Source organism: Chiloscyllium punctatum, chromosome 22, assembly GCF_047496795.1.
Source record: "Chiloscyllium punctatum isolate Juve2018m chromosome 22, sChiPun1.3, whole genome shotgun sequence".
Lineage (NCBI taxonomy): Eukaryota > Metazoa > Chordata > Chondrichthyes > Orectolobiformes > Hemiscylliidae > Chiloscyllium > Chiloscyllium punctatum.
Window position 1 is genome coordinate 41,937,316 of NC_092760.1, and position 13,538 is coordinate 41,950,853.

A 13,538-nucleotide genomic window follows, 5' to 3' on the forward strand; every position below is an offset into this window, starting at 1 on the left:
TAAAGTGTTGGCTGGAAGGAATTAATCATGACTGTGCATACATGCCAACTGTGCTTTGTATCTGTCTCACTTTACTACTGTCTATTTGATATCCGCTCCCAGTTAAATCCAGGCTAAAGGTTATGCTATCTTGTCTAAGAACCCTACATTAGGCATACAGAATATGATGAAAAGCTTAAATCCTAATACTAATTCTTGGAGAAACCATTCATGGTGACAATAAGTCCAAGAAGATCTCTTTTTATCCCTTCTTTTGTACATCTTTTGTTAACTGAATTAAGCATGCCTAACCTACTTGGTTATAGGCCCACAGGTTTAATTGGAAGCATACTAGCTTTCGGACCGATGCTCTGAAGTGTGTTTCCAATTAAACCTGTTGGCCTATAACCTGGTGTTGTGTGATTTTTAACTTTGTACACCCCAGTCCAACACTGGCATCTCCAAATCCTAACCAACTTAGATTTTGATTCACATGTGCTAACTGTTCATAAGCAGACAGTCAAATATAAGTGGTCCTGTTTAAATTTCCTTAATATTTTGTGAATTGAGCTTAATTAACTGTGCCAATAATTTGTCTGATATGCCACTTTTCTCCTCCCAGGTCCCTGAAGAAATCTGGTGATCTGTGGTTGGATGCATACCTCAACAAATGAGGCTACTCAATGAATCCTCACTCCTCTCTCTCCCTGTCCCTGTCTGAATTCCAGTTCTGCGTTGGAGTTCCTGTTTCTCTGAGTTTGTGTCCATCTCAAGTGGTTTTCTGCAGTTTAAGAGGATGCTGCCACTGGCTTTCTGCATGACCTGACAATTGACTTGATTCTCAATTGATGGCTGGTGAAGAACACCTTGAAGTGAATTGTTCTGTTCCCCCTGCTCCACCGCCCTTCCCTGTTCAAGCATTGGCAGGTATCCACTGCCAATGGAGCAGACTATGTTTTAATTAGATGAGACAAATGTAGGACAATGGGCTTGATTTTATTTTAATTTAGTGTGTTTACTGACACTAAGCCAGAAAGTTTGTCATGTTGTGACACCTCTAGTGTACTTTGTGGAGTAGAACAAGAGGTTATTACTGCATCAGCTGTGTAAATATTTAACCTTCAGTTAAATGTGCATCTGACATGCTCCACTGTAACCATGACCATTTACTAGGGGAGATCATGCAGTCATACAGAACAGAAACAGATCCTTTGGTCCAATTTGTCCACATCAACCAAGTTTCTAAACTAAGGTGTCAAAGAGGGATTACGTTGCATGATGCCAGTTCACCTTTTCCATCTAACTCTGGCAGGCCATTGTTAACTTAAATTGGTCTTTTGAAGATGTTGTTGATATTAATGCTGACACCTTAGTCACAGGCAAAGGTTGAGAATCTGCATTCCTTCTCTTTCGCAAACATTCCAAATAGTAGCAGGTTGCTGTGACAGTACTGTTTCCAGAGTGGCCCTTATGGATGAGGCTGGGCAGATGGGATGCGACCAGCCTGACTACCAGCTGTAGTTACAGCATTGCCAAGTGTGCTTCAGCGTCTTACAATGCAGGACGACCTGGGGTTCATGTGTCCAGTGCGCACTGATCTCAGTTAAAGTGTCAATCTGATGATGTCTGTACATCTGTACTGGCACATGTTTCAGTGGAGTTTGTAGCATAATCAGACACCAAACTGCTGACTGATTTAGGCTGCCACATTTAATATTAATAGACCAGATCGAAGGAAACAATTGTTGATTCTTGCCCGTGAATTCCCCTGCTGCCAAATGCTTTTGTGTTGATCTAGTTGAGGACACGATTAGATGCTCCTTTATGTCCGTTGGAGTCACAGAGTTTGCGTTCATTAAATATCAAGACGGACGGGATACCAAAGGGCATCTATGCCTATTGCACCTATACCCCAGCACAAAGTGCTGCCTCATGAACAGGGTATAAATTTGGGACAGAGGGTTAAATGGCTGTTACCTCTTGTTCAATACACACACAGAGAAACAGAATGGAAGTAACATATTGCCCATACATTAGGTAGTACACAAAGTAGATAAAATCAAGCCCAGCAATCCATTTACAAAAGAAAATATTAAAGTTTCTACAAATGACCTGAGAAATGAATGGTTCTGTGTCAGGTTGGAGTGAGTTTCAATGATCTATGTCAGTTTGAAGTATGACATTTGGAAAATGTCAGTTCAAGCCGCCATTGACTCATTCTCGCTAAACTCTATTCCTTCCCTGCTTTCTGCAACCATGATCAATAGGTTCCCAACTTCTGTATTTGTCATGTGTCTCTACACATGATTTCTTATCCTAACAGGCAAAAGTCTCTTTCAGTCATGTCTGTCCATAATTTATAGTAATGAGGACAATGGTATAGGTAATTTTTTAAAATAAAATTACTAATCCTGTTTCTGGCATAATTCAGTATTGAAATAATTGTTGATTCTTTTTAATCTTCCCCATTCATTGTTGAATATTTTTAACAAAGAATGCATTCTTTAACTAACATTAACAGCAGCATTACTTACTCACCCTATTGGGTACACATATACTATGCTGAATCCAGTTTCTGTCTGAGTTGCTTTGGCAATAAACACCCCCTCACCATGCTTTCTCAATGTAGAAATTAGGTTCTACACTAAGAGTCTACAGTTGCTCTCAGTGGCACAGACAAGATAAAGACAATAATGTCTCTGAGATATGAAGTGACCACTAACTAAACGTGGTTGAATGTCTTTGCATTATTGAACTGAGCTATGGCACATGGAAAGGAGAGACTGTCTCTGAATACTAGACTGACATTCAGAGGGATAGTGATGTCTGATGTGTGTGGACCCCTTCGAGTTCTTTCAACATTCTCCCTCGCTGTCACATACAGACAGCGCTCTCTGGTAAGGCTTATAAACAGCTATCTTTGTTTTGGGAATAACACAGAGCATGATTTGCTGAATTTAAAACAAATGGAAGAGGGAAAGCCTGAAATATTGGTAATTTTAAGCTTCAAAACTGTTGATTTCCAAGAGTACGATTCCAAAAGTGACCTGATCATTATGGAAAATGAAAAATAGGTATTCATTCATATGTTTTAAAAGAACTTCCCAACCCAATACTGACTGGCCTAAAGCATGCCCATCATAGCTTGGGTAACAACAGAATGTGGCCTGACCATAGCGATTCCCACAATCAAGCTCTGATTCTGATGAGAGGTAATTGCCATTTGGACAAGTGACTCACGATCTGATGCAGGCACTACGCTGTATCCCAGAAACTATCTTCTGCACTCCTTAATAAATCTCCAGAATTAGCAGCATTGTGTCTGCTAAAAATAAGTTGTCATCATGATGAAACTACAAATTCATGCTAAAACAGATAATGTGACATTTTGTTGTAGACAGTTCTTAAACATTCCAACTCCCCTTGATATCCCATGGCATTGTCACTGCTGAGTCTCTACCATCAGGATGAGCCTTGTACATATTACTCTTGTAGGTTAGCGGCTTGAAAATGTGTACCAAATGTCTCGCCTCCTGTTTCCTCAATGCCTATCCAGCATCTACACAGCATAAACTAGCTCTGTGCTGGAATACTCCACATTTGACCTTGATGGGTTCAGATGCAATGCCACCACATGAAACTTGACACAATCTGAGGCAAAACAATTACTTGATCAGCAGCCCATCCACAGCCATAATTGTTACTTCCTGCAACTACTGTGTGTATGAAGGCTGCAATAAATATCATCCAAATGGGTGATGATATTGGATGAAATATCATCCAATATCATATTGAAGGAAAAGGATATGCAATTTCCTTCCACATGTATATTCCAAAATGCATTTGGAAGGAAAAGAGCAACAACAATGTGGGAGTACCATCATCTCCAACTTCCCATATGTTAACCTGTTCATTGTTGCTGATCACACTCCCAACTTAACAGCATTGTGGGATACCTTCACCACACGAACTGCACTATGACCAAGTACCTTCACCCACAGAAATGCAATGCTTTTCTCAAGGGCAACCAGGGATGTGCACTACGTGCTGGCTTTGCCGGTGAGGACTACATTCTGATAATGAATAACTTAAAATAAGCCTGACAGGAGATGAGAGAATATCTCGTGGGGAATAGGTATTAGATTCTTCAATTTAATATCTCAGGACAATGTTCTCAAACATGTGGAACATATTGCAGTCAGCCATAATATGATTTTTATAGTCTGTAAACATTTAACTAAATTTTCTTCAATGTTTTCTGCCGTTGAACCACATTTTTTTGTGTGTGGGTACAAAATTGGGAGATTATCTATTGGTGTTCCACCTTAATTTGATATGACCCACATTTCAACAGAGGGGAGATGGAGAGTTCTGGTACACCCTCCCTATGCTGATAATTCCGCCTGTTACATATACCTGGGCTCAGGGGAAACATGAATGGTCCCAAGCAAGGTAACTGGTCAAGTATAGGCCTTGACTTCCACACCAAAATTGTACAATGTCTCTTCAGTTTTTTATAGGCCTCTGCCTCATCCAATTTCTCCCCATCTGACTTGCATTCATATTTTTGACATTTATATCCTTCTTGGATTCTGCTCCAATTGTCCTGCAGGTAAGCCACATCTATTTCACCTCCACAGTTATCAAAATAACATTTATGACTGGGTTAGCACAGCACTCTCCTAAACAATTCAACTGTAGTGCTGATAGTAGAACAGGAAACCACAACATTTGGGCCCTGACTCTTTATGGCAGTGATCCAATCTATTTAATCATGACCCAGTGTCAGCACAGTCTGAACTGATTTTTGAAAGAAATTGTTCATGGGATGTTGGCATTGCTGGCTGGGCCAGCATTGATTGTTCATCCCTAGTTCCCCTTGAGAAATTTGGGGTGTGCAGTCTTGTTGAACTGCTGAAATCCAAATGGTGTAAGTACATCCACAAATGGCCTTCAGGAGGAAGCTTCAGGATGACCCACTGACGGAACACCAATGTATTTCCAAATCAGAATGGTAAGTGGCTTGGAGGTGACCTTGCAGGTAGTGGTGTTCCCTTGCAACTGCTTTCGCTGTTCTAGATGTCATAGGTTTGGAAGGTGCTGACGAAGCAGATTTGGTGAAGTTCTGTCGTGCATCTTGTAGATGGTACACATTGCTGCTACTGAGTGCCAGTGGTAGATGGAGCGGATGTTTGTGGATGTGATGCTAATCATCCTCCTGGCTTGTACCTTGTAGATGATGGACAAGCTTTGGGAAATTAGGAGGTGAGTTCCTTGCTGCAGGATTCCTAGCCTCTGATCCACTCTTGTGGGCACAAAATGTTATTCTTGTCTGGTTGAGTTTCTGCTTAATGGTAAACCTCACAATATTGATAGTGGGGAATTTAGAAATGGTGATGTAGAGGGGAAAAAGCACTGATAAAATTATGTTTTTCTGCCAAGTGTGGAGGATAGGAAGCATTGGATAAGGCAACCGCCAAGGCAATATCAGAGGGATAGCTGGCCTCTTGTGGCACAGTGATAGTGTTCCTATCTCTAAACTAGAAAGTCTAGGTTCAAGTTGTACTATCCCAGAGGTGTGTTTGAACTGATTGTTTCAGTAGGACAGCGTCTCAGTGAATATGGGACAATAAAACAACTTATCCATCAATATGGTTAGAATCAAAAGCCTAATAAACCCATTGCTTTTTCACAGATGAACCCCCACCTTTCTGCTTTCTACCATACTATAAAACTCTCTCACCCGGCAACATCTACAATAGTCTCTTCTATCCCTTTAAGTTGCTCATTTCAGTGACTTCAGTCAGTAACTTCTCGGCAAGTTGATTTCTTTTAGAAAGCAAGTTTGCATCTCACTGATCTCTTACTACAATGTTTAATTTGTATCTCCTGTTTTTTGAACAGCAACAATTATATCAATTCCCTTCAGTAATCATGGATTTTCTTTCCCAAAATTAAACAATCCTAAAGCCCTTCCTTTCCTAATATTTTGAAATTATCTTCTCAGTTGATATCCATGGAGGGGAGGATGTAAACTTCAGTCACCTTCCACGTAATAGCAGTGTGTGCAATTGATAGATGATGCATTTTTTGTGTTGCTGAGTATTCTAGCAGGTACTTGTCATTTATAGTTGGGTATTGTTACGTTAACAGTGCCTGTTATTTATCCTTTGTAAGATCCACTGTGATATATTCGTACATTTATTTAAAGTTGTAAATCCAAAGGTGCTTCACAAGGTAGCAATCAGACAAACATACACACTAAAAGGATGATGAGTGACTAAAAGACTAGTCAACGAAGTAAGATTTAGCAGATATTTTAATGGAGGGAGAGGAGTAGAAAAGGTGAGAGGGAACTTTTGAGCTTAAAGTCTAGGCTGAAGGCACACTCATAAATGGTGGGACAAAGGAAGTGGCGAATGCACTAGAAACCTGAATTAGAGAAATATTGATTTCTTGAGAGTTGTGGGGCTGGTGAAGGTTACAGAGGGAAGAAATGTTGGTTGCATGCAATGATATGAACATTATAATGAAAATTTAAAATTTTCATTTATATATAGATACTGGTAGACTGGGAGTCAATGTAAGTCAATGAGCATAGAGGTGACTAATGAGTGTGATGAGAGTGCATGTTACCCTATGGGCCACAGGATTGTGGATGTGCACAAATATCTAAAAGTTCGAAGATTGAATCAGAGAATGTTGATATAGTCAAATCTGGAAGTAAAAGCAATATGGATGAAAATCCCGGCAGCAAATCATCTGACATATATGTGTCATAGAGTCCTACAGCTCAGATATAGGCCCTTTGGCCCAAACTGGTCCATGTCGATCAATGATAATATGATGCAGAGGTTGTAAACAGTCTTTTTCAGTCTGAGACACTAGAGAAAGGAATGGAATTGATGGTTATGGAGCCTCCGTCTGGGGCTGAAGGTTTTTTTTTCCTTTCCTGTGGAGGAAATTATGGTTCATCCAAACCTGAATGTCAGACAATGGAGGAGTTAAGAAAGTTTGTGGTGAAGTAAAGTTGGGTGTGGTCAGAGTATAGCTGGAACCTGTGCCATGTCATCAGATGATGTACCAAGGAACAATATGTTAAGAAATGAAAGAGAATGAGGATACATGCATGTGGGACATCATAGGATGTGATGGGAAGAACAGGCATTTCAGTGGATGTTTTAAAGTGTGACTGGACAGGTAAAGGTGGAACTAGGTCAGGAAGGCTCTCTTAACTGGACAATGAAGGGGAGAGATTTCAGGAGGATAGTGTGACTGGATATGTTAAAGATTGTAGAAAAGATATGAAATTTTAAGCGGAGTAGTGTACCAGAGTGACAGTCACATTGAGTGCGATAGTGAATGTGTTTAGGGCCGTGTCAACTTTGTAACATGGGTGAAAACCTGATTGGAGAAATTCAAAATGGACTTGTAGGAAAAGTTGGTATGGATTTGGAAGGATGTAAGAGGAGACAATACAATCAAGGACTGTTCAAGAAATGAAATAATTTCCATAGCTTCAGGTTTAAAAAGCAAAGGACAACTTAACATGATTAAAGCAATCATCAATCAATAATTTCTCATCAAGTAGGTTATTGTCGGAATGAGTATTTTGTGTCAGTGTTTACTATGGAAAAGGATATGGAAGATAGAGAATATAAGGAAATAGATGGTGACATCTTGAAAAATGTCCATATTACAGAGGAGGAAGTGCTCGATGTCCTGAAAAACGTACAATTGGATAAATCCCCAGGACCTGATCAGGTGTACCCTAGAATTCTGTGGGAAGCTAGAGAAACTGGGCCTCTTGCTGAGATATGTATCATTGATAGTCACAGGTGAGCTGCCGGAAGGCTGGCTAACGTGGTACCTCTACTTAAGAAAGGCAGTAAGGACAAGCCAGGGAACTATAGACCAGTGAGCCTGACGTCGGTGGTGGGCACATTATTGGAGAGACTGCTGAGAGACAAGATGTACATGTATTTGGAAAGACAAGGACTAATTGGGGATAGTCAACATGGCTTTGTGCATGGGAAATCATGTCTCACAAACTTGATTGAGTTTTTTGAATAAATAACAAAGAGGATTGATGAGGGCAGAGCAGTAGACGTGATCTACATGGACTTGAGTAAGGCGTTCGACAAGGTTCCACATGGTAGACTGGTTAGTAAGGTTTGATCACATGGAATACAGGGAAAACTAGCCATTTGGATACAGAACAGGCTCAAAGGTAGAAGACAGAGGATGGTGGTGGAGGGTTGTTTTTCAGACTGGAGGCCTGTGACCAGTGGAGTACCACAAGGATCGGTGCTGGGTCCACTACTTTTCATCATTTATATAAATGATTTGGATATGAGCATAAGAGATATAATTAGTAAGTTTACAGATGACACCAAAATTGGAGGTGAATTGGATAGTGAAGAAGGTTACGGCGGATTAAAACGGGATCTGGACCAGATGGGCCAATGGGCTGAGAGTGGCAGATGGAGTTTAATTCAGATAAATGCGAGGTGCTGCATTTTGAGAAAGCAAATCTTAGCAGGACTTATACACTTAATGGTAAGGTCCTAGGGAATGTTGCTGAACAAAGAGACCTTGGAGTACAGGTTCATAGCTCCTTCAAAGTAGAGTCACAGATAGATAGGATAATGAAGAAGGCGTTTGATATGCTTTCCTTTATTGGTCAGAGTATTGAGTACAGGAGTTGGGAGGTCATGTTGCGGCTGTACAGGACATTGATTAGGCCACTTTTGGAATATTGCATGCAATCCTGGTCTCCTTTCTGTCGGAAGAATGTTGTGAAACTTGAAAGGGTTCAGAAAAGATTTACAAGGATGTTGCCAGGGTTGGAGGATTTGAGCTATAGGGGGGAGGTTGAATAGGCTTGGGCTGTTTTCCATGGAGTGTTGGAGGCTGAGGGGTGACCTTATAGAGGTTTATAAAATTATGAGGGGATGTAAAGGGTAAATAGATGAGGTATTTTCCCTGGGGTGGGGGAATCCAGAACTAGAGGGCATAGGATTAGGTTGAGAGGGGAATGACATAAAAGAGACCTAAGGGGCAATGTTTTCACGCAGAGGACGGTGCGTTTGTGGAATGGGCTGCCAGAGGAAGTGTTAGAGGCTAGTATGATTGCAACATTTAAAAAGTATCAGGATGGGTATATGAATAGGAAGGGATATGGGCCAGGTGCTGGCAGGTGGGACTAGATTGGATTGAGACATCTAATCGGCATGGACAAGTTGGACCGAAGGGTCTGTTTCTGCGCTGTATATCTCTATGACACTATACACTAACAAGGTTATAATTAGCAACACATCCTGTCGATTCAGATCCAACATACAATCTGGGTATCAACTATTCTGCACTTTTAATTGCATTCCAATCACTTACATATCCTTATTATTCATTTACACATGAACCTTGAGATCCACAATTAGATCCCAGGCATAGAAGTTAATTTTCTGGTATGGATAAATAATCTAATTTATCTGTACAGATTTCTAAACCATTCAGTACATGTCATAATTAATAGATTAGTTTTGAATCGAGTCTCAGTAACAAGAAGTTGTGATATTGTGCACAGACATTTACTCGTGGAAGAGGAATCTTAGTGGGGTAAGCTGCATGGTCTCAGGAACTCTTTAACCTGCCATTCCTGAACATGCAGCATTAACTTCCTGCAGCAGTGCAGACTTTATAAAACATGCATAGGCCTATAAATGTTACATTGTTGGCAACCCCATTAACAGATTTACGGTGGAATGTGTATAGTCAGAGACAACCGGTATTTTATCATTAAAGGTAGACCACTTGCACATACCATCATTTCAAAGGCTACATTCTTCCAGCTTCCTGTTACATATCTCGAGAATTTACCCTGTGTTCTGATGTCTACAGTTTTTTCCTAGCTTGTTTGTGTCAAATTTCACACAGGTTGCTTACATTTGGTGATATGGATTCCAGGAAGATGAAATATTTATAAATCCCTTCTATTCTAAATTTTCCATGAAATTCAGGCTTGTATGAATTAAAACAACACAAACAGTGCAGAGATTTAAGGGTCAGAAAAACAATGTTTGCTTTTGAACATGTTGAAGCAGAATAAATTGTTAATGCCTAGATAATCACATTATGAAATTTGTTAATGTCTTTAAGGTCTTTATTTAAGGTTAAGCAGAAACAGGAGGTTGCTATTAATTGTCTGAGCACACGTGCACGCAAACACACACACACCCATATACGCGCGCGCGCGCGCACACACACACACACACACACACACACACACACACACACACAGACAACACCTGTCACATTGGGTAAGACTGAGAACGTCAATAAACTGTACACAAAACAAAATATATATGTATCCTGATTTCAATTTCTCCAGCTGACTTAGAATGTATTCATGTACTCTATGCCATTGGTATGATAGAATCTTTCTAATTTAAACCATTATTGTATTGCAGTTTTTGAGCAAAGTACAATGTAACTCTGCAAGTACAAATTCACCCCACAAATATATGTATGCATGTGGGTTTGTGTGTGTCTGGGGTGGGGGTTGTGAGTGTGTGAGAGAGAGTGTGTATGTGTGTGAGTGTAAAGGGGTCTAGGTCTGTGAGAGGGTGCATGTGTGAGTGTGTGTCTGTAGGAGTGTGTGTGAGTGTCTGTGTGTGTGTCCATGTATAGGAGTACCTGTGTGTGTGAGAGTGTGTATAGGAGTGTCTGTGTGTATATAGTGCAATGGTGGTCACCTGTAATGTGACATGAACCCAAGGTCCTGGTTGAGGCCCTCCCTATGGGTACCGAACTTAGCTATCAGCCTCTGCTCAGCCACTTTTCACTGCTGCCTGTCCCGAAGTCCGCCTTGGGGAATGGTCACCCGAAAGTCCGAGGTCAAATGTCCTGGACCACTGAAGTATTCTCCAACTGGCAGGGAACCCTCCTGTCTGTTGATTGTTGTGCGGTGCCCATTCATCCGTTGTCGTAGCCTCTGTTCTGTGTCACCAATGTACCATGCCTCAGGGCATCCTTGCCTGCAACGTATGAGATAGACAACATTGGCTGAGTCACATGAGTACCTGCTATGTACAAGGTGGGAGGTGTTCCCACACATAATGGTGGTATCTATGTCCACACTCTGACACGTCTTGCTTGCAGCGCCTACCGTGACAGGGTTGTATGGAGTTGTCTCACACACACACAAAGGCACTCCTACACGCACATACACATACACACAAACACACAGGCACTCCTACACACACACAGGCACTCCTATACACACACACACACACACACACAGATTCCTACAGACACACACACTGACACATGCACCCTCTCACAGACTTAGACACCTTTACATTCACACACATACATATACACTCTCTCACAGACACTCACAACCCCCCACCCCAGACACATGCACACACATACCCATATGCACACATAAACACATATGTTTGTGGGGTGAATTTGTGCTTGCAAATTTACATTGTACTTTGCTCAAAAACTGCATGAATCCATGTAAGACTCTGTTAACTCATGTTTTAGATTAGAATCAGTCTAAACATTGTGGCACAGACAACAGCACACAGGGGGCTAACACCTTCAACACATTATCTGGGCTGACACCAATTGTTAAAGTTAACTTGAGAACGTAACTTTAAAAAAATGTTTTGTGATTTACATATGAAAGAAGTGAAACTAACATGGTCATTCTAATAGATGAGAGACTTAACAATCAATCAAGGTATTTTTCAGTTACATCACACTGTAAACTTTTGCTATAAGTTCTGTGTCTTACAATGGTGTACTCCACGACCACCTGATGAAGGAGCAGTGTTCCAAAAGCTAGTGCTTTCAGTTAAACCTTTTGGTCTATAACCTGGTGTTGTGTGATTTTTAACTTTGTACACCCCAGTCCAACACCGGCATCTCCAAATCATGTCTATAATCCCTGCTGCATCAAGGGAATTTGGTACTGGAGGAAAAATAGTGTGCGAATGGTAGAAGAAGGAATCTACCCTGAAGAAGAAACCTTGAGAAGGATGACTCAGAATTTCTTGAAAATTGTTGAAATGGCTACATCATTGCTAGAAATATAATGCATTTTTGCACATTTATGTGGCCCAGATCTAATGTGGGTCCAGCAATGATTTCAGACCAACAATTTGAGTGTTTATAACCTGCATGTAATAAGACCTGCTATGTTCTCCAGTATTTTCCATTTTTAATTTTAGGTCTTCAGCATCTGCAGTATTGTGCTTATGAACTAGTTGTTGTAGTCATTTTATAAAATAAAGCAATCTAATGTTGCAGCAGAAGAACAATATTGTTCAGAGACTATCAAGAGATCTCAACGTCAAAATGACAGTTTACAATGGCTCGTTGCTAGACAAGGACGAAATGGCCATGAGTTTCAATATGCCCCGAAATTTTAATCCATTTTGAATTACCTAGATAAATTCTTTGCATTGGAGGATAATGGACGACTTGATTTTAAAATGCTTTGATTGTCATTAAAGGTATCTTAGTGCAATAAATTAATTCAATAAACCATGCCACATATAGTAAACATAAGTTACCAGTGGTGTGCTTTTATCACATTTTAAAATGGTGACAACTGCAGAGATTCATATTACACAGCGGCATGTAAGTTGACCCTTGTATATGGATAGATTTTTGCAAGCTTTACAGGTTGACTTACATGCCGTGATTTATAGTAACTTGAAGTCACCATTGGGACTGATGAAAGAATTTATAAAGCACCTCTCACAAACTCATCTGTTTAAAACTAGCTGTACTTCTGCCAGTTTTACCAGGGCAATCTTCAGTCTGTCACAGGTTGAAGGCTTTTCTCACATATTCAATGCTTCATTACTACTGGCAAACACTAAACAAAGCCGTAGCCAAGACCTTATTTGTTTCCTAAATCAATTATATCAAAGATTGAGATTTCAAAATAGGAAAAGACAATTAGTTACTTACTTAATGAAAACAGCTACTATCTATTTTGATTTGCATTCCATTTAATCTACTGGGGTAGAACATTTTACGTCTTGGTGTTTGTAAACAGTACAGTAAACAGTATCTCAGTTAAACAATTAATAAAATTCAGTTAAATGATGTTGGAGCATTTAGTTTCTTAATTCTTATCACGTCTGGAATTCTTTAAAATAAGCAAAGTATAAAAATACATTTAACTTTTCTGATGGAAATCTATCCTTTAAACTAGCTCTGATGCCATTCTGATGGTATATCATGAATACTGTTAAAGTTCCTCCAATTTCCTTAACAAAGAATGAGGTTTCTATTAAACAACTAGATTTGTAAACATTAAACATTGCTATGTATTACATAAGTTTTGCAGTTTTCTTTTCAAAATCAAAGTTCAATTTAATGCTTGGCAAAACGTCAACTTTGTTACCTGCACAATGTTTCCATTCCAAACCCAGTCTTCAATAAGATCTGTACAGTCAGAATGCAGATGACATGAAAACTGGTAATGTGATAAATAGTAAGGAGAAAAATCTTAGACTACAATATAAACAGACTGGTCA

General features: G+C 40.0%; 1 protein-coding gene across 1 annotated transcript in view; it reads left to right on the forward strand.

Moving 5' to 3' along the window:
• The window catches only part of LOC140493574 (acyl-CoA 6-desaturase-like), a 64,867-nt gene extending 51,763 nt beyond the window's left edge, over window positions 1–13,104 (forward strand). Inside the window, exon 12 of the mRNA XM_072592153.1 lies at window positions 602–13,104. Coding sequence (XP_072448254.1) covers window positions 602–653 — 52 coding nt within the window. The 3' untranslated portion in view covers window positions 654–13,104. The remainder of the gene's footprint in view (window positions 1–601) is intronic.
• Window positions 13,105–13,538: the final 434 nt, after the last annotated feature.